The 21020-nt window shown below is 40.9% G+C and overlaps 1 protein-coding gene across 1 annotated transcript in view; it reads left to right on the top strand.

Annotated features, from left to right (window-relative positions):
* LOC103775219 (coiled-coil-helix-coiled-coil-helix domain-containing protein 6A, mitochondrial-like) overlaps nt 1-21020 on the top strand; it is a gene marked incomplete at both ends in the record, with an annotated part of 72384 nt that overhangs the window by 23161 nt on the left and 28203 nt on the right. The window contains 2 exons of the mRNA XM_008942662.1: nt 7602-7622; nt 12990-13073. Coding sequence (XP_008940910.1) covers nt 7602-7622; nt 12990-13073 — 105 coding nt within the window. The remainder of the gene's footprint in view (nt 1-7601; nt 7623-12989; nt 13074-21020) is intronic.

Here is a 21020-nt window from a genome sequence, read left to right on the forward strand (position 1 = left end):
TTAAGGTTTCTGCGTGTGTATAACCAACAATAAATGGAAAAGGGAGTATGGGTGTGTTGGTTTCTTTGAGTGGATTTTTCTTTAGGTTTTATATGTCTGCAATATACATATTATAATGCAGGTAGGAAGGAGAATATTATGAGATAAATAAGCTTTTAAAGGTTTTTGTTTTAAAGATTGTTTTGATAAGTGTGGCATTCATTTTCAAGAATGCTGAGAGGTTATGAGAGACAGTGAATTTGATTTTGATAATTTTTTGTCAGAACATTTGGGGTTTCTTTTCCTGCTTTAATTGTATACTTATGAAAAAAGATAGGGACATCCTTGGATGGTTAATTCTTTTGTTGTCCTGAGGACAACTGTAAACTTCCCAAAACCACGCTGCTGAAAGATTATCTAAAATATTGTACAAATACTAGCAGTAACACAAGCTTTTCCCTTTGCTTTGTTAGTGTACCTTTCCTTTGCCTCTTAGGAAACTACTCCTATACAAGAGTTGAATCCTAATTTGCCTCTTACTTGAGTTGGATGACAGTTCTTCACACCACCAAGTGGACAGTGTAAAATGAGTGCAAGTTATGTTCAGCTTATTTTTATGATAAGCTGCCAACATGTTTCACTGAAAACCTTGTTAAATCACAATTAAAACCACAGTAAAAGAAATAGGCCATCTCAGTGAATACCTGATAGATGAGGCTTATGGTTTTCAGTGCTGGCCAGGGATATAATCTGCTCCTTGCAGTTGGAGGTGAGTAGAAGCTGTGGTGAAGTTCCACCACAGAATCAACAGCAAACTGTCCCAAGCAGTGGAAGCTGCCTGTGGACATGGGTTTCTGCCTGCTTCTTCTGTCCCGTGGCCTTGGTCAGATAGAAGTATTCCTTTCCTGCCTCAGACTCTTGTATAACACCCTCACCCTCCTTCCTCTTTCTTCTCACATTGTTCCTGGTAACAGGAGCTGAACTTCTGCCAGTTGCTTCTGCTGAATTTGATAGCTAATAATACTGGATTGTACAGAGTTATCTCAGGCATTTGGTTGGGGAGTGCACTTGACCAATCAGGCCTGCATAAGGAATGAAGTTTTAGGGCCAACTGTTAATACAAATTCTAAACAAAGCCTGAATCTACCTTACAGGGCTTCTTTCTCCCTTACTTTCAGTGCTTATAGTGACTGATCTCCAGGAGTATTTATGAAATTACTTGCCTGTCTGGTTATTTCTAGTCTACTGCACTGATCAGCTTATTTGATCAATAAATCAATCAACAGGTTCTTAAAATTACTTTCATTGACTTTGGAGGTGTAGCGTGCAAAAGGAGCTCATGGAAAGTAAATGATTGTATGTGCCCCAACTATAATTAGAGAGCAAACGGTGTGGAGACGTGTTTGTAAACACTATCTACGACAATAAATACAGCAATTTGTCTTCAGGGTTCTGTGATACTCTGAGCTGGATTGACTCTCAATTTGCAAACTGATGGGGCATGAATCTAAGATCTGTCAGGTCATCTATGTTTAGAGTATATGCTATTTTAAAGATAAATTTCAAGCTTCTTGCTTTTGATCAAAGTTCCAGGAGTAAGTACTGCTCTAGTTCCTTAGCATGTGATATTTTTGAGCTTCAGGAGATCCACTGAGAGTGAAATTTTTTGTTGTCTTTTCCTAAGGAAAATTCCTCAAATTACTTAACTCATCCTGGTGCACCTTGTCTACACCCTCTTTTTCCTGACAGCAGTAACACCTGGTGTTTGATCCTTGCTGAGAGACTACCATGTACTGCTCCTTCACAGAAAGAGAGAGTGCTTTCCCTCCACCCCTGATTTTTCCAAGCCATCTCTCTTGAGCAAGAGTGTTGCATTACCCAGTAAATGGGCATTGAATCAGCATTGAATTCTTGTAGCTCTTACACATGTTAAGCACTTGCACAATGTGGAAAACTGCTGTTTGCAAATTGTCCTATCAAATGGAAATCAAAATTTTACTGGCAGTGACATACATTTGCAAGTTGCTCTTGATACAATCATGCCCTGGAGTTTGCAATGTAAAAACAAATAATACAGTTTTACAATAGCCTGAAATCCTTGTTATTGCTGAATCTACATTCTTCTTTTTGCCAATGATTTCATTATGGTATGCCTGGACTTCAGTAAAAGATGCAACCTTGCAGCGTTTTCTCTGATCACAGCCTTGTGAGGAGCCAAGAGTGCATGTATTTGAGAACCAGCATATTCCCTCTGTAAAACACACAGTGGGTCGCAAGTGCTTTGGATGCAGGAATCAGAGTCTCTAGTGGATGTTTTGTCTATAGCTCAAAACCACAACTTAATTGGCAGCCTTTTTATAACACTGAGTGTGGCCTAGGACGTAGGGAATGCTGCAGGCGAAGACCAAGGTACATCTTCAGAACTGGTTGGAGGGAAATTTAGTTCTGACTGCCTTTTTCCCTGTAGTGATCATAGAAATGAGGGAGATTGTAGTGAAGCTTCTCACTTCTATGTTTTTTCATTCCTGGGCAATCTGTGATTAACCTTTCTATATATTTTTATTTCATTTTACTCCATAGGTAACATCTTACTACAAGCTTGAGTGTGTGCATGTACTAGCCTAGACTATTTATTTTAACGTGAATCCTCTATGACTTTTGTGGTCCCTTCTTTAAGGCTTTGGAATCCACTTGATTTATACTAAATATGTATTACTGTGTGTCTTTCTCACGTACATCTTGGCAAACTGGTACGTTGGATTCTATCCCCAGAAAGGTACTGATCCTGTATGGCCATGTCAAGAGTGCTTTGTGTATGTCTGGGGTGGAGGAGTAAGGGAGAACAGGACAATTTATGAGACTGTCAAAGCGGGTGAAAATGTAAACTGTGATGTTGGAAAGTGCGCCTGGTTTTCCGCCCGTGGAAGGATGCACAGAGATAGGGGGTGCATGATTATGACTGAAAGCTTTCAAGGATTTTCTTACTCAAGCATGCAGTTAAGACATTCTTTGCCTGTTCTAAAAAGCAGCCCAAAGTGAACTGTGTTCCTCTTAAACTGTATCGTATTTAATATTTTTTTTTAATAAAAATTCTAATCTTATGGCAGGAACTCTGTATCCCATGTACTACGCTAAACCCGTATCCATTGGCTGATCTTTGTAAATACCGGTTTTATTCAGAGGCAGGTAAAAATTGCATGTAGTGTCTGAGAGCAAATGTGGGAAGGGAATTCCTTCTGAACTCACATAGTTCATAATTTTTACTGCTTGGAGGCACGTGGGTTGATTAGGCATGTCATGTGGATTTTTCTCAAAACAGTAGTTATGTCTGAAGTACTGTTTGACTCGGAAGCTAATATACTTGGTATTTAAGAATCTGGCAAGAGAAAGCTATGTCCCCATATGCATGCACAGAAATGAGATTGGGATGTAGGCATGCGTAACTGTTATTTTCCCCCGTCTGTCCTATCCCTAGAAAGCCATATGCCACCCTTAGGCTAGCATAATGGGAGTCTGTATTAATGATTATGAGCTAGAAATAATCCAAGAAGAGTTGAGTGGCCTCTGATTCTGACTTTATGAGAAAATACCTCATTGACTCAGTAGGGTTGAAATATGTTCTAGGATAGAAAGTTGTAATTAATATAGAGTTTTATGATGCCCGTTCTTGAATTTGTTATGTTGTGGTATTTGATTGTTTTGTGTGTGTGGTTATATGTGGGTGTGGGGTCTTTTTTTTGTTGTTTTTTTTTTTTTTTTTTTTCTTTCCCCTGAATTGGTCAGGGATTTGGAGATTCTTATATCTAGCAGGCAGAGTAGGAATTGAAGCAGGGAGGGAAAAATTTAGAGGGAGTTGTTGACTCACCTGCTATCAGAAATAAGTATCTTGAGCATACATCTCTAGAGAGCCTACGCTCGGCAAGATTTCTATAGACATTGAATGCCTTGTCTGTTGGCAGCCTACAAAATGAAAACTGTATATATGTATGTATAGAAGTAGTGATGGGAAAAGGAGAATGTGGGAATGGGCTGAAGTATTAAAGCAAGCAATGAAAGCAGATGGTTTACTAGGGATTTTATAAAATAGGTTTCTCTTTATTTTGTTTTAAATGAAAACTATCAACTGTCAGCATTGCAAACCTATTTGCAGCAATGCCATAAGTATTAGAAATGTGGTTGTCCCTGAATCATAAAAGGGCAGAGGGTTTTTCTGCTGCTTCCCATCTTCATGTTTATGGAACTGTGTATGCTCTGTATAAATTAGAGTTGAGCAATTTCATCGCAGCCTTTCCTCAAAACTGATTGCTGCTCAGTGTCTCTTCCTGCTTCTTCTCCTTTGTCAGTTGGTTACATCTCTGACTCTTATTACATTTGATATTGATACTGTTTCAATTTTCCACTAAACTGGAAGTGTTTAAGGGTCTGGAGTGGGTACTGAATCTCTAGATATATTCTTTAATTCCTATCATCGTGAAAAAGTTTAGAGCTGGATTATCGCCTTACGAAGAAGTGACTCTTTGCTCATTCAGTGATGAAGTCTGGTCATCAAGATGTTAGAATATGTGCTGCAGAGCTCTTCAGATACTGACATGAGTGCAAAAGTTGTTGCCAGCAGCTGTCTTGGGTTTTGGGCACCTGCTGCCTCTCATTTCTCGCATCTCCCACTCTATCTTCCACTCCCAAAGTTGGCAGTGTCCCTAAAAATACTGTGTTGTGTTCTTAAGTAGGAGATCTCTACCAAGCTGGTAGTCTGGATTCCTGGAGTCCTTGGTCACACTGTAGTTAAATTAGTTTTACGTTGGAGTTTTTGAGTGTGGCAAGGTAATGGACATCTAGGCTGAAGCTGGTTCCCGTCAGGCTACAAAGGCTTTGCTCTTTCTAAGGCCACTGTTTTATCATTCTGATCCTTGCCTTCCTCACTGCCAACTGCAGAACTATGTTTGGAGTGCTCGCTGCCATTTTTACACTTGCCCAGACCATGACAGACTTGAGCGATGTGCCTGTTATAGCAGTCGTGTATGGGTGATGTGGTGTGTGGGCTTGGGAAAAGATGCTGGAAATTGTCCCTATCTGTGAAATACTAATTTGGTGCTGTATTCTTGATCTCATTGGAAGCTGGGCTGTTGATTCACACATGAGAAAGCATCCCCTGCCTGAATAGTTGGTGCTGAAAGGTGGAATTTTTGAAAGCATAGGTGAATTACATATGTAGTTCCATTTTCTAGCCAGACTCCTCCAAGTGGACTGTGTCCTATTTCCCACCTGTATAAGTACCTAGGACAGGGGTTGTTGATTTGGCCTGAGATCCTGTTTCAATAAACTTTTGCCTCTGACAGAGGCAAGAGAAATATCTTTATTTGTTTTTGACCCCAAATGATTAAGTGATTTATTCATCTTCCTGTGCTTGCTAGCCAGTGGAAGAGAGATGAACCTTTGTTTTAGCACAAGAGTGCTAAAAAATGGCTTGTGTCCCAGGGCTGGGATTATAAAACTCACAAGCCCCTTACTGTGAGCTTGAAGTGAAACTCCCTTGGTTAGGGAACCTGCATGTTGCTCATTTCTTCAACAGTTTAAGTAAACTTAAAAAATAGTAGTGGACATGCTGTGTCCTTTATTAACCGTCAAAGCTGGTAAATGCAGGTTTATAAAGAGATCTTGGCACATGCTTAGGAGGTAGAAACCAGTAGCCCTCTTGAGTTTTCTTTCTTAAAAAATTATTTTATTTAGTCTGTGTTTCACTCCAAATATAGTTGTTTTTCCCAACACAGTGATATGGCCTAGTGTGTCTCCACCTGTTTTAATTTTCCTGTTTCCAATGAGTGGAGTGTATCTGTCTGTTCTTGGAGCAATAATTTTTCCCTTCCAAAATGAAAGTCTTTGGCAGTACCAGCAGAAGAGACACCCTGTGGTTAGTAGCAGTGTTATGTTTCTTAAAACTGCATTTCTGCTGTGTACATTATATCTTACAGGGGTATAAGAGGGACCACCTCTCAGTGACAGGGCTGGTTCCTTCTCCTGCCTCTCTTTTCAGCAACTGTCCAGTGCCACTGAGTTAGTACCTTGTGTTCATTTTGTCATGCAAGCATTTGTCCACCAGGAATGTGACAGCTAATGGCTTAGGCACCCCAGGGATGACAGATGTACATCCAATAAAGAGCTACCAGTGTGCATGACCTACCTGCTCAAAATAATAATATGCACCATAAAGAGCCCTCTGTTCCTTCTGTCCATCTGCTGAGGACGGACAGCCTTGCAATGGCTGAAATGTAAAAACAAAACTGAACACATCTGTCCTGACTGTAAAAAACAGAGGGAAGAAAAATGTTATTTGAATCAGGCTTTTGTCAAGATGGGCCAGTGCTTACCAGTGAGCACCTGTTGTGTATTGGTTGGTTTGGCCAGGGGCTTGATGCCCCTGTCTGCAGAAATGGCGGAATTGGCTTCCCCTGGTTGGAGTGTAGATGTTTGGTTGCAGCCCTCTCAGCTGTTGCAAAGGATGAGGATGGAGGGGACACAGCTGATGACACACCATCCCTCAGCTACCTGAAGTAGTCGCTCTGTGCCATTAAAATGATGGCAGAGCTCATAAACATATTGCACTCCACCGCCAGCTCCCTCTGGCACTGAACTATGACCAAGAGGAAAGTTCCTCCTGCCCTGTCAACTCCCCTCAAATAAATAATCATAATATAAAAGGCCAGCCTTTCTGTAGTTCCTGCTTAGTGGATGAGCTGCTGATTGAATGTAGCCCTGAGAGGCAGGGAAGGCTTGCAGCCCTGGACAGCAAATGAGAGCTGTGACTGCCTCATAAATGCTTTGGCTTCAGAAGGAGGTGGTTATGGGCATGAAATGTTTATCATCTTGTGTTTGCTTTGCTGCTGCTGAGATACTGTGTAAGTAAAAAGTAGTAATAACTAAATAAAAGGTGATACAACTTTGTCTGCTTGTCTTCATACTGAAACAGGCTTGCTGACAAAGGAGCAGGTGAAGGCAGCCTGGGTTTGGGTCTGGCGGAGGTTTGGACTGGGCACTAGAGGTGTGTTCTATAGCTTATGAAAGGGGATCTGGTTGGAAATACAATCAGTATTCCATACTTACTATTAGGAAGTACTCTCAAATTGTACAGTAAAGAAGATGACTTGCTATGTGGGTCAGCTTGTACATTCAAAAATGCCCTTGCAAAAGGATACTTGTTCTTTGCAGGCAAATTTGTTGGCCACCTTTTGCGCATGCTTAGTGTTGCCACGTTCATCCGTGCAAGCTGTGGCTGTCAGCTTCTGTGACATTGTGCAGCACCTTGCAGGACTCCCTGGAAGTGGCTGCTTCACTGTTGTCTTCTCTTGGCTTCCAACCTAGAGGGAGGGGGATCCTGCAGCAGTCTTTGGGAGCTTTATTTTGTTTTTCTTTTTGGGGGTGCATGTGCTTTGTTTTGCTTTAACAGCACTGTTCCCAACAGGGGACAGCACTGCACTGCTTAAGATGCTTGTCATTTTTAAGGAACTTTTCTAAACTTGTCATCCTAAAAGCTACATTGTGCAGCAGCAGCCAGCCTCTCTAAATTGCTGATTTCTCTTTTTCTTCTCTCTCCCTTCCTTTCTCTCTTGCCCTCTCTTTATTCCAAGCCCGCGGATTTGGACGCCTGGGTAAGCTCTCTCTCTCTTTTTTTTCTGGGTCTTGCTTATTCCAAGTGTCATGTTGTTACTGTGTGTGTACAGATTGTTATTGCTGAGCACAGATGCAGGATTTTATTTTCTGTCATTACGTTTTAAAAGGTGTTCAGCTAGAAAATTGCATATTATTTCCTCCATAAAGATTTTCACTGGTTCCTTTTGTGTAGCTTACAGCTGCTTAAACCAAACTTGATCTGGTGATGTGTGGTGTTGGCTAAGAGAGTAGTGGAAACAGGAGGAAATTAAGGTTACACCAGTACTGCTTTTTAAGGCCACGAGTCTGGATCTGGCTAACAAAACAAGACCAAATCACCTGCCTTACAAAGAATGAGAGGAAGGACAAAAAGCATATGATGTTGTAGGCCTCGTGTGTCTGGAATAGCGACTGCAGGTGGCTACAGCAGCGGTAATATTTCTGCTGATGCAAGTGGAGGTTGAGTCAAGGCTCCCTTGTGGTTACTTGTCCAGTACAAGCCTCCCTGTAAAGTTCTGCTGCTCAGTCTCAGGCATGATGTGCACAAGCTGCCTCTTGCTGTTTCAGCATTGCCCTTTCAGCTCTGCCGTTCCCTTTAGGCTTGGTGAAGAGCATGCAAGCTAGCTCATTTTGGAGCTAGTTCTGTTCTGCAGTGTGTTGTCAATTCCCTCTTCCAATCTTGGAGCTTTTGATAGCATTTGTTTTCCTCCTCTGCCACCTGGACATGAAAAGACATGGGAAAACATGAGGTATAAGAATTTGTAGTTGTGAAGGGTGGCAAGCTAAGGTACTGGGCCAAAACATGTCTGCTGGGCTGCTGCAGAGATGTTACTGGATACCCTGGAGGAAGCTGATAACTCCTCTCGGGACAGGATAATGTAGAAAGATGCTATTTGATAGAGACTTAAGGATGTTTTCCTTTATCCTTCCCTGGATTGCCTATGACTGATTGTCTAGTGACTGGTGGATGTGATTTGCCAAGAAGATAAATATTTTTGCCATGATGTTGCCCAAGTGCTGTGACTTGCCTTTGGGGAAGTTCTTTATAGGTTGAGGTATGGACCTTTCCTTCTAGCTCAACTTGCTCTTTGCCAAGAGGGTTTTTTGTGTTGGTTTTTTTTTTTTTTTTTTTTTTTTTTTTTTCCCCCCTCCAGTTGAATTTTCTCCATGTGATTTTACACAAATCCCAGATTCCCAACAGTGTTGTAGAGACAGACAGCCTGATGGTAGCCTTCAGCTGTGGGCTGTGCTATTGCTGGGTGCCACATTCCCTACTGTAATCTGACCCTGCCAAAAGCTCTTTTTTTTCAAGCAGATCTCCTTCCTAGTTTTCATGTTTAACAAGGTGCTGAGAAGGGACTGTGATTAAAAATAATAAAAATCTGCTGATATTTCATGAGGGGCAAAGCCAAAGTCACTCTGTGAATGGGTGTAGCTCGAGTGAAGCCCGGCTCTAGGAGATCCGTTGCACAGTCTGATGCATTGCATGGTGGTGTCAGTTCAGGACAAGGCAAAGAGTGTCTGGCTTTGTTCATAGAGAATGAACCCATAATATTTCATTACCTCAATTAAGAGGCTTGTCAAATATTTCTTTTGGCCTGCCTGTCAGCTAGCAGGCCAGTGCTTGAATTCTTTAGCTGAGCCAGTATGTAATACATAGCTTTAGAAATGTGCCTTCACAGTTTGTTTCTAAATGGGTTGCTTGATAAAGGGGGGCAGGAGCCAGGGAATTGTGCATGACTCTGCCCTAGCTCTTTGTCACTGTTAAAAGCAGCACTGAGATAACCTGAAAAACTTTGGGCTGTGGAAAAACAGTAAAGATAAAAGAAGAATTTCAAAGACCCCTCAACAGGTCCATGGATCCATGCCTACAGAAGCCGTAGTAGCATACTAGTAGTACACCTTCCCTGCCCTTTTGTAGAAATGCAATGGTTGTAACTTCTGTCAGATCACAGGGAGTTCTTGAGCATTTCCTGGATATATTTTATACCTAGGTTTTCTCTGGAGGCCAGTTGCCTATTGCATACATTGTCTTTTGCATATGCATGCTGTCCCACGCTACTTTTCTAAGTTTGGGTGCATTTGTGTTTTACACCTACCTACACTATTGCTTCCTTCCTCCTGTTCTGTTTCTGTCTTTGTACTTCTTGGACATCACATTCTCTGCCGTGTTCTGCACTACAGTTTCTTAGATGTCATCTCTGGGCTTTGGTCATCTTGCATGATCTGTTGGAGCTCAGATGGAGCTTCTGCAGTGTGTTTGTGAGATGCAACTTTGTGATACATGATCTTCAAACCAGTCTGTTATCAAGCATGTCTTCTCTTCTCCTTCCTTCTTTAGTTCCTTTATGTGAAAAGTGTATCTGATGCTTTGTTAGGCACCTGCAATCTGAATTCCCTGTGAAATTGTAATCATCTCCATAGCAGCAAGTCCTGTCTGGGACATTACAGGCTTCTGACTTCAGGTAGGGAATAAGCAGCAGGACTAGAGAAACTCTTAATAAATATCCTGTATTCATACAAAGTGTCCCTTGTTGCCTAACCTAGTTTTGGAACAGTGAATATTTCAAATGACACACGCTCTGACTGTACCATTCGTACTTCAAACATCATCATAAAGTGTACTAAAGTTTCTAGTAATAACAGCTGGGGATAGAGTGAAACAGAAAGCAGCTTTCAAGCAGATCAGTTACAAATAGAATGTTTCACAGTAGACTTCAATGCACTTGAAACAGCAGCAGCTCTTGAAAACAAGCAAGACATTGGAAATGTTTGCATTGCGAGTAGAAGTTTTCTGTGCAACCTCTGGCTCATCATACAACTTATGGGCAATAAGTAGAAGAATAATGGGAGATGGTATGGGAGAAATTAGAGGGAAGAATGGTGTGTATACTGAGGCTGTAGCCTGCAATTGGGAGGTGTAGTTCTGATTCTTTGCCGTCAATTTTGCAAGACCCTGAGGAAGTCACTGGCAGGAAGTCTGTCTGCTGCAGGGTGTGTTGGTGTGGAGGCATTATTCACTGTGGGCACCCCAGCTCCACTCACGTCTGCTTGGAGTCCATGGGTCACCGGCGTGCCTATCAGCACACCTCTTGTGTCTGCATCTCAGCACCCCACTTGAGAGGTTAGGTGTTTGGTTTGTGGTCCCTTCCAGAGGTGTCGTATCTGTGTCTTGCCAGAAACAGAATAAAGCCTCTCACCCACCCTTATTGCTACACATGTTGGCTTTGTGCTTCCAGAATAGTCTGTTATCCCAGGATTATAGCACTGGCACATAATTCAGTTATTTAGATTAAGCAGAAGAAAGTTTCTGGCATTGTTAAGAGTTGATCCTTTGACTCTTTTTGTGTGTGTTTTTTCTTTTATCTTTTTCTCAAGATACACAGAGCATCAAAAGTACCTTCCATGTGAATTGTGCAGAGGGGTCAGTCCTGTGTTACTTTACATTCTTTGTCTTATTTGTGTTCTCCTTGAGGAAATAAAAATCACTTGTTTGGTAATCTGATTTTATGGGTGTTATGCACAAAATCAGCAGGAGAATAGGGTTCCTTTGGCCACCCACCAGATCACCCTGCCTTCTTACATCTGTTTCATTTCAGTTGAAATTGTTTGTTCCTTTTCTGTACGGAAGATGGGTATTGGTTCAGAAGGACAGCTTTGGTTCTCATATCACAGAAATGGTAATAATTTTGGCACTTACAAAGTGCCCATCAGTGCCCCTGTTGTTGCTGTGGTATCTCTTTGGTCAGGCTGCGTGTATGGGGAAGATGATTCTCGCCCCACTTCCCATTCTGTTTCAGCTGGTTTGTGGGTTGGAAATATGTAGCAACTCTGATTAAAGCAAAACCAGAGATTTTGCCTTTATTCAAGTGTCCTTGAGATCAAGAGGATTTAGATGTGAGTCTGTAGTGCATGTACCTTTCCAGTCTGGATGGATGACAAACATAGGAACCAAAATATTTTTTTCTTTTAAAACAAACAGACACCACCACTCCCCCGCAAACCCTCTATTTCATGTACTCCTACTTCTTTTCTTGTTTGCTTGTCAACTGTCCCTCACTGCCTAGTTTAAAATCTCTTCTGAGCTCTATTATACCACTATATTTCCATCAGCAGTGGAGAAGAAAGAAGGAAATGCAGAGCAACTGGCTTTCAGATGCAATTTTTCTTATTAACAATGGCTGTTGGCCATAAAATGGCAGGTCTGAGCCCACAAGGATGTTTCTGTCCCAGATGCTTAATCATATTGGACCAGCATTTTCTGTGATGGTACCATCATCATTACAAGTTAGGAGGAGTGCTGCCAGGATGCTATAGATTAGTGGGGTTTGTGTTCATATTAAATGATTCTTGTTTTGAAAATTCTTCTTACCTGATGATACCTTACGTGGCCCTGGAGAGTTTGGGGTAGAATAGGGGAAGAAAAACAAATGCCATTCTTCTTGCTCTTGTTATTTTTAAGCTCAGAAAGTTTGACTCGGGTCTATGAATGCCACGTTTGCTTACGGCTAGTTCATTTTGGAGGTGGGAATGCAGTGAAGTGCTCCTGGTTGTGAAGAGTTACAAGGCAAAAGCTGTTGCTGTAACCATGTGATTGGTCATCATTTAGTTGATGACCAGGTTATGCTCAAGCATGTGCCTGTATATCAAGCTTGCTGTTTTGGAAGTGTCACATTTATGCTTGGGAAGATGGAAAAGAAATTGTCATGCCATCTCCCCTCCAAATCTGCAGCACCTGGCCAGAGGAACTTTGGGTGTGCTGGTGGGGCATGTGGAGAGAGTTCTTACTTACCAGGGTAGTCCTATATATGTGTGTAAAAGCAAATGCTTGGTTGGTGAGAATGCGTGTTGCTCTAAAAATATTACAACATAGACTTGTATTTCAGATCTTCCTCGTGATTGTAGGGTTTTGTTAAATTTCTACAAGTTTTATGAAACTCCAAGAGGCAAGTGTGTGTTAAGTGGAAGATTTGAAGTTTGTTTTTAAGGTAAGGTGAAGAACACTGAAGTGGAGTAATAAACATGATTTGTGAAAAACAAAGATTTGGGTAAGGTAGAGTTATGGAAAAGGCAGTAGGAAGATGTCACCTTTCTATGACTATATGTTTTCATTTAATGAGGAGAAATAAAATCAAGTTTATGGGTTTGAGTATGGTATAAATAAGAGCATTTCAAACTTGTGGAGATAATCCAAAGTGAACTGCAATACTGAGAGTTTGTAGTTCCACTGAGAGGGATCCCATGCGTCAGTCCTGAGCAATGATTTTTTTAGTCTCTTCCAGTCTTCATCCCATGTGCTTTCCTTGCACTCTGAGTTTTTATTTTTGATTTCGTCGTCTACTGATGCTCTTTTTTCTTCTTGCCAGGCCGTGGAGCTGCAAGGCAGGGAGGCAGAGCTGAAGAGGCAAGAAGCCTTCTATAAGGAGCAGCTGGCCCGCATTGAGAGGAAGGTAAGGCTCACTTCTCTTTAGTGTGGTGGTCTCTGAATACTAACGGGGTTGGATGCAGAGCTGTGTGGATCCAAAGAGCAGAGAAACAAGAGACATTGTGCTGGGACATGGAACTGTCAGCTCCTGGTGTCTCTTTGCCCCCCACACCTTACATAGTTCAGTGTTGAAGAAGCTGCACAAACCAAACCTTTTGAACAACTTGCATTTGAAATATAAGGGGTTTTCAAGTGGATGATTTTTGATTAAAGTAATTCAAACTTTATTTTCTTTTTCAACATGGGGTTTACATGGAAGCTGGGTTCAAAAAATAAGTGCTACTATTTTTTTTTAATTCCTCATTTTAAAAATCCTTTTCTAAAAAACAATCCAAACACAAATCTCGGTATAAATGTGAATTAAAGTTGTATTATTAATTTTTCTCTGGGGAGCCCAGCAGTTCAAAGGGGGGTGCTGCAGAGCACTGCCTGCTCCTTGCTGGATAAGCCTTTGAAATGAACATGATTTAAAGAGACACCGTCAAGCATCTTTTAAGCCTGAAATGACCTTTGAAAATTCATTTAGGGATTTGAACCTCTCCCCTAAACACAGGATTTGCTTCTCTGTTTAATTGTTTACCATGATGAGTTTTTAAAAATTGATGCCATAAAAATAGGAGCAGCCATGCTGTTCCTTATGAACTAATGCATTTTTCACTTCCTGGCAAAATGAAATAATGTTATAAGTAGTCTTTATTCTTTAATAAATGTGGAGAATAATCTTCTTCAGTTTGAAGCAATTAGACCTCCTGACAGGGAGTTGCATGCATGTGACACGTAGATGAGTCCTATGACTAAAAAGAAATGCAGACAATGAAAAAGGTGGGTTGCAAAGAGACAGAAATCAGCTTTACTACCAACATGTAGTGTGACGGGGAATATGAAACATGGGGAAACGGCAGATTATAAAAATAGTAGAAAAATATTGGCACATCTCTTCCCCTTCTCATTCCCTGCTACTGTGTGATTGTCCATACAGCCTTTTTTTTTTAAAGCCATTGATGGTAAAACATGCCCATGAGCAATTTCACATAATACAATTTTGCAACACTTTAATCCATACAGTTCATTAAAAAATAAACTATTAAAACTACCACTCAGTGTTGCATTCAGGTTTTTAAATTCTGTTTCTAGATAATGGGGATTGTTCAGTGAAATTGCAAACAATCTAGCAGCTATCGTTCTAATTATCACAGTTGTCCATATGCTCATACGCAAAGGGAATTTTTGCAATTTCTTGGTCTCATGCTGTGTGCTTCTATTATATTCTTCTCTCTGGATCTAGTTTCATGAAGCAGAAACCACAGGGAAAATTTGTATGTGTGTCTGTCCTTTATGGACAGTGGAGTGGGGAGAAGTTTGTGTCCAGGTTGCATTGTCCTCCTTTTGAAGTCTTTTGTTGTGTTTCACGTCCCTTGTTGCACGGTAACGTTTTAAACAGGGTGATGGATATTTCAGTTCAGGATCTTCTCAGGGTAGCAAGGTGACTTGGCCATAGTCCTGTTCAAACTGCAGAGCTGCATAGAAACTGTCTTCTAGTTTTTACACATTACAAAAGCAGGTAGATAAAAAGGACAGGTTTTCTTTCCTCTCTTGAAACACCAGATAGTTTCTGACCCTTAAACACTAACATTTTGCTGGTTATAAAATAGAAGAATGCTTCCAACCGTTCATCTGGATTGGAGTGGGAGTTGGTGGGGGCTAGAAGGGAGAGGAGAGGAATGTACTTGAAACCGTGTAATAAAGCTTAATTGTATTAGTTTTGAAAAAGGTTTTCGATCTTCTCTGTGGATAATTTTATTCCTATAATGGTTGGAAAGATGGAAAACACAGCACAGAACAATCTTTTTTATTAGCTGTTGCTTTTATATAATTCCGCTTTTATTTGTTGAATACACGCAGCCCATGACAATTATTTTTTTTTTCTTTCACTGTGCTAAAACCTTCCAACTCAGGCTTAGATATACTTTTTCATATGTATGTATATATGTAAATACATACATATACATATATATATATATGTGTGTCTATATTAGAACAAAGATATTGATAAAGGGGTGAGGAGGAGCTCTGAAATCGAAGTTTGCTTTCTCTGCTCTTTTCAGAGGGGATGGTCACTTGGAGTGCAGTCACTGGTATTTTGGAGGTGTTGGGCTGGGAGTGAATGAGTATGGTGGCTCAGTGTGGAGTGAGAAAATGGAAATTTCTCATAAGGATCAAGCTGTCAGGAATTTCCCCCCTCTCCTTGCTTGCTGTGCCCATCTATAACTTCAGGTTGGTTTTGTCCACGCTCCTGCATCATAACAAAATTCAATAGTAGGAGACAGAGTTTTGTTCCTGAGGGCTGATTTGAACTGTTGTTGAGAGCGTAAGGACCTTCACGGTAGAGTGCTAAGAATAATTGTGTTATATACGTCTTACAACGTAGTAGCTGCTGTGCTGAATCAAACACAGACTATCCTGTTTCTTCTGATAGTGGCCAGTTTTCAAAGACTTTGAAAGAAGATGCAAAAAAACCTCACAAAACCAAAACAAAAGAACTTCTGGAGAACAACTTTGAGAAGAGTCTTCTCAAGTGTTGTCAGTCAGAGGCTGACACGTGCCCTGCTGCAAAAGCATTTATTTCCATTCAGTATTTTCACTTACTGTAATGGAACTTGGCTTATTGCCATTGTTCTTCTACATGTCTCAGGCATTTTTCCTGAAGCCTTGTTTAGCTCTTTGCCTCCAATATCACGTGGCAGTGTGTACTATGGGTTAGCTTATATACTCTATAAATGTTCTGTTACCAGGTTCAAATATTTTTTTCATTAAATATCCTTTAAGTGAAAGAGATAAAGGGAATTCTCTTTATTATGCATAATCTGTAGACTTCTGTACCCTAATTTACCTTCCCATTAAGGTGAGCAGACCTCACCTTTTCGGCCTCTGCTTGTATGAATGATTTTCCCAGGTTTCTCATTCTGCTTGTTTGTCTTTGGGCCTTTTGCCCCTTGCGGCTCTGTCTTTGAGATGTATTGACCAGAATTGAACTTGGTAGTTTCTTTGAATGCAGCAGATTCTGTGAATACATTATCCTTTTATTTTGTAATCTCTGAAAGAATACTGAAATCTACTGGACAGAGTGCAGAATTGGAAGCAAAAAACTGCTCATTTTCTAATAGCTGTTTCTCTTTTGGGAGTTTGAAACAATTACTTAGTCCATCTATCTCAGTTATTCCATCTATATGATGGAATAGCTTATAATGGGAGGGCAAAGTGTTGCGAAACAGTAAAGCTATAAAAATGCTAAAAAGGCTTTCTCTTTAGTTTTGCATGAGATGAACTATGGATGTTCCCTATTTCAAACAGATGCTGAGAAAAGTCAGTTTCTCTAGGAAGTCTTGTTAAAATTTGCACAGGAAAGGACATGTATGGAAAAATTTCAGTGTTTCAGCTTGTGAGTTTTTTTTTCCCCACTTCTTCTACAAAAGCACCAGAAGAGGGAGGACAGTGCAGCAGTGCTGTGTCCCACTAAAGGTCCATCTACTTCAGTGTTCTGGTCCTGCCTGTGACCAAAAGTGAATGTCCAAGGATGAGCTCAAGGTCAGGGCGCTTGCCTCAAATGCTGTGATCATTCTGGCTGGTTGTCTTTGAAACTCTTCCACATTTATTTAATCCTCTGAGAGGTGTGAAGCAGAACTGTGCACACAGTGCTGAAGGTACGGGTGGGCCATGAGTGTATAAGGAGCTGTATCAGAATCACTGCTCGGTTCTCTGCTTCTTTGTAGTGCCTAATGTCTGATTTGCACTTTTGACTAGTGTTGAGCAAATGCCACTTACTGCTGCTACTAGTAGCATTCAGCTATTTTGAGTGCAGGTTTGAATGCATGAAGTAGCTGTATTGAGATGAAGCCACTGCTGTGATTTGTTGTTGGGAGATATTCTGCCTGCTGCACCCTTCACTATCAGTTTGTCAGGGGTTGTGTGTGTGTAGGGGTGGTGGGCTTTGTTCTGTCTGCAGTGTGGTGCACACTTGTAGAGTTTTTAAAATCAAATTTTATTGAACATATTCCTTGCAGACAGTCAGGACACTAGACCCTTGGTCTCCCTCACTTTAACTCTGGCAGTTTGTAGTTCTGTGTTTCAGTCTCTTGGGTTACTTGCATGTTTTTATTCTGGAGTGCCTGAAGTATTTTGTTAATCAAGAAAAATTACAGGGAATAGATTCTTTGGACTGACTATTTCTTATATGACTGTGTGTAATTGCAGGATTTTGGAGCTGGTGATACAGATGTCCCATTCCACTCTTGTTTCCAATGTGGCTCTCTAATCCCCAATAAGTAATCCAGTAATGAGACCTGGGTAATTTGTTATAAGCAGTTAAACTTCTAACTCTGACTTGTTGGAGTAATTTTACGTCTCATCCATGTAATTTGGACTTGTTTCACAATAAGTGGGTCTTGTCTCAGTTGTTCAGAAGGAAGTTTGCTACTGTAGTGTTTCTCTGGGTAGAAAGAATAAGAGTTGCACCTAATAACCTCTAAGGAAAACCTTAGAAACACTCAATTTGAGAAGCTTAAGCTGATATTCTTTAATGCATTTACATGTTACTGAGAAGCCGGGAGGGAAGGAGATGAAAGGAGCGTGGTATGAAAGTTAACATACATGCTGCTCAGAACCAGGGTTTTTATTAAGGATTCCATATATACATTGTCCTGCTCTCTCCAAACGATAAGAACATCCTTCAAAAAGTATAACAAGAAAGAAATGCAGTTGCTCCTGGAACCCTTCAGATGCCAGGAGATTTCACTTAGCATATTAGTTGTGTGCTCTCTCCTGAGTAAATATTGGTTTGACTGCTTTTGCTATTTGGCCTGTTGCTGGGTTTGACCTGACAAAGGTTAAGGGTGGTGCTACAGTAAAGCAAAACATGGGCAGCTCTTTTGGGGTAGAGAGAGAGAACAGCAGAGAAGGGCTGAAGGTAATCTCGTCCTTCTCTTCAAGGATGCAGCGAAATTCCTTGCTATAGACAATGTGTTTGGTTTTGTTTGGATTTTCCTAAGCTCCAGCTCCCACGTTATCTTTAGGCTGTGGACTGTTGTGAGCAGTGGGTACATAAATATGCAATGTTTTTCTGCTTGTCTTTTTTCAGAACAGTAAGTAGCACAAGAGGTATTCATAAGCTGTAGAGTATTTATGTAGCTGGGGAAGAACTGCATTAAACAAAAATACCTTTTTTATTATTAGTAAGATAGACTGCATCTTTTTCTCTGCTTAGCTTCACAAGTATTGTAATTTTGTGTGGCATCTACCTTCTGTCTGGCTTGTTTAGATTAATATCCTTTTGCCCTTGCACTTATAATTTAATTCATGTTTGTAAGGCATTTAGGATGTGTAAAGAATGGGAGGAGAACTTATTTTTGTTTGTTATTCTTATTGGCCTTGATCCTCCTTCTTGGAGTAGTCCCACACTCCTGGTGCATCAAGGTCACCCCCAGACATGAGGGTGAGACCTCATATATGATATATATATGGATATGAGACATATCCACTGTGGTTTGTATGCTTTTTGGCCAGTAACCTCAGTAAAAATCTCTGTGGAGAAAGTGGCAGCAGCCTGGAAAAACAAACAAAACCAAACCCACCAACCAACCAAAAACCAAACCAAAACACCACGAAAAACACCCGTAATGAAAACACAAAAAAACCCCTTCCAGAATAATATGTTGATATTGAGTCTTCATGATCAATTTTAAGCAGATTCTGTGGGGCTGCATGAACTGAGGTCACTTGGGGAAGGTGGCAAGGAATTTCTGTTGAAGGGCGTGAGGAACGAGTTGCCTGAGTTGGGATTCCAGGCTGTGCCTGTACCCACGAGACCTGGAGAGAATTCACCTACCTTTGAGAAAGCTAGCCATGATGAGGTGTTATCTTCAGCTGAACTCTACCCCCTCAGTGGGAGTTAAAGATTCTGTGCCCTTTTCTAAATGAGTTGATATGTCTTGGCAGGTGTCACCAACACCATTTACTTTCTCAATAAAATGATCTGTAACATCCTAGGGCTGCATGTGAGCCATTGCTGAGTGTGGAAGGGCTGCTTTTTTTGCCTCCAGTCACTGTGTTGCCAGCCACCAACATCCTGCTCCAGCCAGTGCTGTGGGCTACTTTGAGGAAGAACAGCAAAACCAAGTTCTGGTCTCAAAAAATGCATTTTCCTTTCAGAAGTATTTCTTGTCCTTACCTTTGTAACTGAGCCTTATGATGTTCTTAATTATTTCGATTTTTTTTCCTTACCTAATTTGTTCAGTTCTATTGTCATCCCCTGCCCTTGCTGCCAACCCTTCCTCCCACAAACCTAGCAGTGCTTTATATGAACCTACAACAGCTGTGATCCAAAAAAGCACTTTGCCTTTCAGGCCAGCAGAGCAATATAATGAAGCACCCAGTTCACTGAAGTGTTGATTTAATCTTCTGAACACAAAAATAATTCCCAGTATAGTTTTCTGAAATAAGCTGATAGGATCCAACCTGATCATCTGGATCACTTCCCAGTGTCTCGAGCTGCCTGTCCAAGGCTGTGTGGACACAACTTTCAGGTGGCAGTGGCTCTAGCAGTTTCTCAGGGCACAGCCTTTAATATTTAAAGAACTGAAGATTTTTGTCCTCTCCGCATGTTAAGTTTCTGAATGGGAACAAAAAGATAAAAGATAGAAACTGAAATGGTCATCAGAACCAGTTCTGTCTTCCCATCTTCTCCAGTGATCCACAGACATTAAATGTCATGCTGGGGAGGAGGAGGGATTACAGCATCCCTGATTTCTCCTTTCTACCCATGCCCATTAGGGCTGAACAGTATCTCGAGTCTGCCTTCCTAAGGCCCCTTTGCCCTCTCCCTGTCTGTGGGGAGAGGCTGCTTTGTTGTTGCCCTTGGCCAATTCTCAAACTGACTTCCAGTACCCTGTGCTCAATTCACCTGTTTAATGGCTGTTTTGCTGAAAGCTTGTAAAGTTTAGTAGTTAATATACCTCAGTACGCCAGCTTTTAGAGATCAGATAAATTGATTGGTAATTTGGTGAACTCAAAGAACATCTATAATAGGGTAAATAAAATGTGTTGGATGTCAGCACTGCCTCTCTGCCTTCGCTGCAGTGTCTATCTTCTCTCTTCAGTATGTGTTGACTGATGTACAGTACGTTACATCAAATTACAAGCGGCCTCTATGCAAACAGCAACTAAATGTTTGCTTCCTTTTCAGTCTGGACAATTAGTGTAGAGATGTGTTTGCAGTCTGTGTGCTGAAGGGTGAACTGTCAGAGCCGCATGGTGGTTTTGTTCCCCTGGCATTTAAAGTGCCTTTGCAGAGGGAGAGAATGATGCTTATGGGCTGCTTCATCTTGGAGGAATCCATCCTCAGGCTCGACTTGTGAAATAAATGTGGCAATGTGTGGTTTGAACTTAGTGTCTTAACACTGAGTGCAGCAGCTGAATTTAGATAACAATCTGGTATCTGGTCTCATCAGTGTATCACTATGAGGACTTGTTAAAGGCAGAACAAAAAGACCTAGAATGTGATCTTGTCTCTTTGTTAGAACTCAACACTGGAGTATTTGTCAACTCTAGTCCAAAAAGAGCAAAACAAGGGTGCTTTAGTCTTACTTCTGAGAGCTTTCCCATTATCTAATATTTCTGATACTCTCCGTCAACATTTTTTATTCAAGCCAATTCTCCCTTAATTTAATTTTCTTATTGCCTAATAGTTTAAATTTTTGTTTTCTCCCTTCTTGTGATATGTTTGTTTTATAAATGCCATTCTGCTTATAATGTCTAACTCTATTACTATAAATAAGTAGCACTGCTACCAGTAAAACCAGTGCTACTTTTCTGCTGGAAAGCAGTGTTCACATGCCCATGCACACACGAGTGCATTCCT

This window comes from Merops nubicus, unplaced genomic scaffold, assembly GCF_000691845.1.
Source record: "Merops nubicus isolate BGI_N331 unplaced genomic scaffold, ASM69184v1 scaffold18836, whole genome shotgun sequence".
NCBI lineage: Eukaryota > Metazoa > Chordata > Aves > Coraciiformes > Meropidae > Merops > Merops nubicus.